At 59.0% G+C, this 2,276-nt stretch overlaps 1 protein-coding gene across 1 annotated transcript in view; it reads right to left on the bottom strand.

Annotated features, from left to right (window-relative positions):
* The window catches only part of PTPN18 (protein tyrosine phosphatase, non-receptor type 18), a 13,314-nt gene extending 11,114 nt beyond the window's left edge, over window positions 1–2,200 (bottom strand). The window contains exons 1-2 of the mRNA XM_021712664.1: window positions 2,032–2,200; window positions 22–130 (exon numbers count right to left, since the gene is read on the bottom strand). Coding sequence (XP_021568339.1) covers window positions 22–130; window positions 2,032–2,124 — 202 coding nt within the window. The 5' untranslated portion in view covers window positions 2,125–2,200. The remainder of the gene's footprint in view (window positions 1–21; window positions 131–2,031) is intronic.
* Between the last annotated feature and the right edge of the window lie 76 nt (window positions 2,201–2,276).

The following is a 2,276-nucleotide window of genomic DNA, read 5'->3' as shown; positions in this document are numbered from 1 at the left end:
CTCCCCGGAGCCTCGACTCACACGGCAGCACGTCTTTGTAGCGGTTCTTCCTTGCGTTTCCCGGCTGGCAGCCCGCCTCGGTGGAACACACGCCGTGAGTCTTCCAGGAGGCAGAGCGGGCCTGGATGTCCTGCGGGAGCATCGGGGAGGCCGAGAAGGGAGAGCAGCTGGGTCAGGGTCCTGGGTGGCCGAGGCGCTCGCAGGGTCCGAGGCAAGCGGCCCGGGGAGGGGCGTGCAGACCCCAGGAACCGGTGCCTGCCCCCAGGGCCGGGCAGCGACCGCGACCCAAAGCTCTGTCCGGGCGGTGTGCGGAAGGGGCTTCATCACCACTAGGTCTCCTAGAAGGCGTCCATCGTGTCGATGAGAAAGTGGATGCACCGCGAAGTCGTGCGACTTGCAGAAGCGCGCACCCAGAAAGGGGCCCAGCGCGGGGTGAACCCAGACCCCTCCGCCCCACCCTGCACGTTCGGTCTGTGTTCGAGTGTCTGTGAGCCGCGACGGTAATAAAGCAGGGTGTGTGCTCTATCCTGTCGCTAACGTGTGACAGTAGGTGATGACAGTGCCATGGGAATGAGGGATACGTACAACATTCTGCGTGGCAAGCGACCATAGCTACTTCCCGACTGGGATGGTTATAGATCGTGAGTGGTGTTGACACGATCATCGGGTGTCACCATCACCGTAACCATGAGTAACATCTCCTGCGCTACCGTGCCGGCCACCACTCTAACTGATGCCCTAGGGTCACTTTAGCCCTCATGGACCACCTCGTGCAAACGAGTTCCACCATGGGGGGGGGGGGGGCGTTTCTGCCTAGAGAATCCCAGGACTCCTGGAGTGGAGGTCTCGGGTCTCGTGGCAGGGGGGCCCTCCCCACCCAGCCTCTGCCAGGGGAGCCCTCAGCCCGGACCACTTAGGCCCTTGACGTCGTATGTCACATGGGTTTTACATGTTCATGCATATCATATGCATTGTCCTACTGCATAAATTATATATTTTACATTTGTTATGCATTTATTTAATTTCTTATGCACTACAGTATTTCTACACGGGCGTAGATTACGTTTATTTTATACATATCTAGTTGCTATATGTTTTATATTTACCTATGAACGTATCGAATAACTGGGCATTTTATAATTATGACCTGTGTTATATTTCGGTTTGTTGTATTGTTGTTTTATGGAGTTATATGTTTGTTGTGTGAATTGTCAGTCACATAACCATATTTGTTTTCATATATTTATGTCACATATTTCTAAATCTGATACTTGTCATCATATACTGCTTGCATATTTGTATAGTGTGTTTCGATATCTGGTACATAGTTGCTACATTTTAGACATTTCGTCACCCTGCCCGCGACGCTGCGCTCGCCTTCACCGCGCTGGGCTTGGGTCACCCCCCTGTCATGTTCCGAATCTTGTCAAGTAAAAACAAAGGCACCTACGAAGCGAGCGCTCGCTATGTGCCAAGTGCTTTTACCCAGCCCATTTAAACCTCAGGCCCATTTGGTCGCGAACGTCCCATTTTAACCCAGAAAAAATCGAGGCCGAGGGGCCAGGCAAACGGTCCCGGAACACAGCCCCAAAAGATCAGACGCGGTCTCGAGCCCAGCGTCCACCCCCTGGCCGCGCCCAGGCCTCCCAGGTTCTTCTCCCTCTGTTCCCAGCCCTTCCCCTCTGTGCTCGCAGGGGTGACAGGTCGCCAGGAACGCCCTGGCAGGTGGCCGCCCGCCCTCTCTCGCCCGGCAGCCGGGTTGCTCCGGGAGCCCGACGAGGACCTCGCGGCCCCTCCCCGTCCGGTTGTGGACTTTGCCCTCTGGGGCCCTGCGGGCTGAGGTGAAGACCGAGACACGCAAGAGAGCGACAAAGAGCGAGGTGCTGGGGACGGAAAAACGGAGAGACCACCCCGATGCGGGGACACCGAGAGAGGGGGGGGCAGAGCCCGTAGGGTGCACAGGACAGAGGTCTGCACGGTCCAGGACGAGGCGCAGAAGCACCACGCAGCTGTCCACACTCGCGCACTCACGCTGAATTCGCCGGCGAGGACCGCCCCCTCCCGGCCGCCCTGAGCCTCCAGCCGCTCCAGAAAGCTCCGCGCGGCGTCCAGGCTGCGGCTCATGGCGCCACGCGCCGGCGGGGTCCCGTCCAGACTGCGCTCCGCACTGCCAGCCGGTGTAGACACCGCGGGAGCCGGAGGCCGGCTGCGGGGGTTTGGCCTCTTCCTCGCCAGCCAATAGAGGCGCGCAGCGGCGGCAGGGCGCGCCCCGGGCC

The sequence above is a fragment of the Carlito syrichta genome, unplaced genomic scaffold, assembly GCF_000164805.1.
Source record: "Carlito syrichta isolate Samal-C Ts95f unplaced genomic scaffold, Tarsius_syrichta-2.0.1 Scaffold303576, whole genome shotgun sequence".
NCBI lineage: Eukaryota > Metazoa > Chordata > Mammalia > Primates > Tarsiidae > Carlito > Carlito syrichta.
The sequence above is the reverse complement of the archived record's forward strand: the minus strand, read 5'-3'. Positions and strand labels throughout refer to the sequence as shown.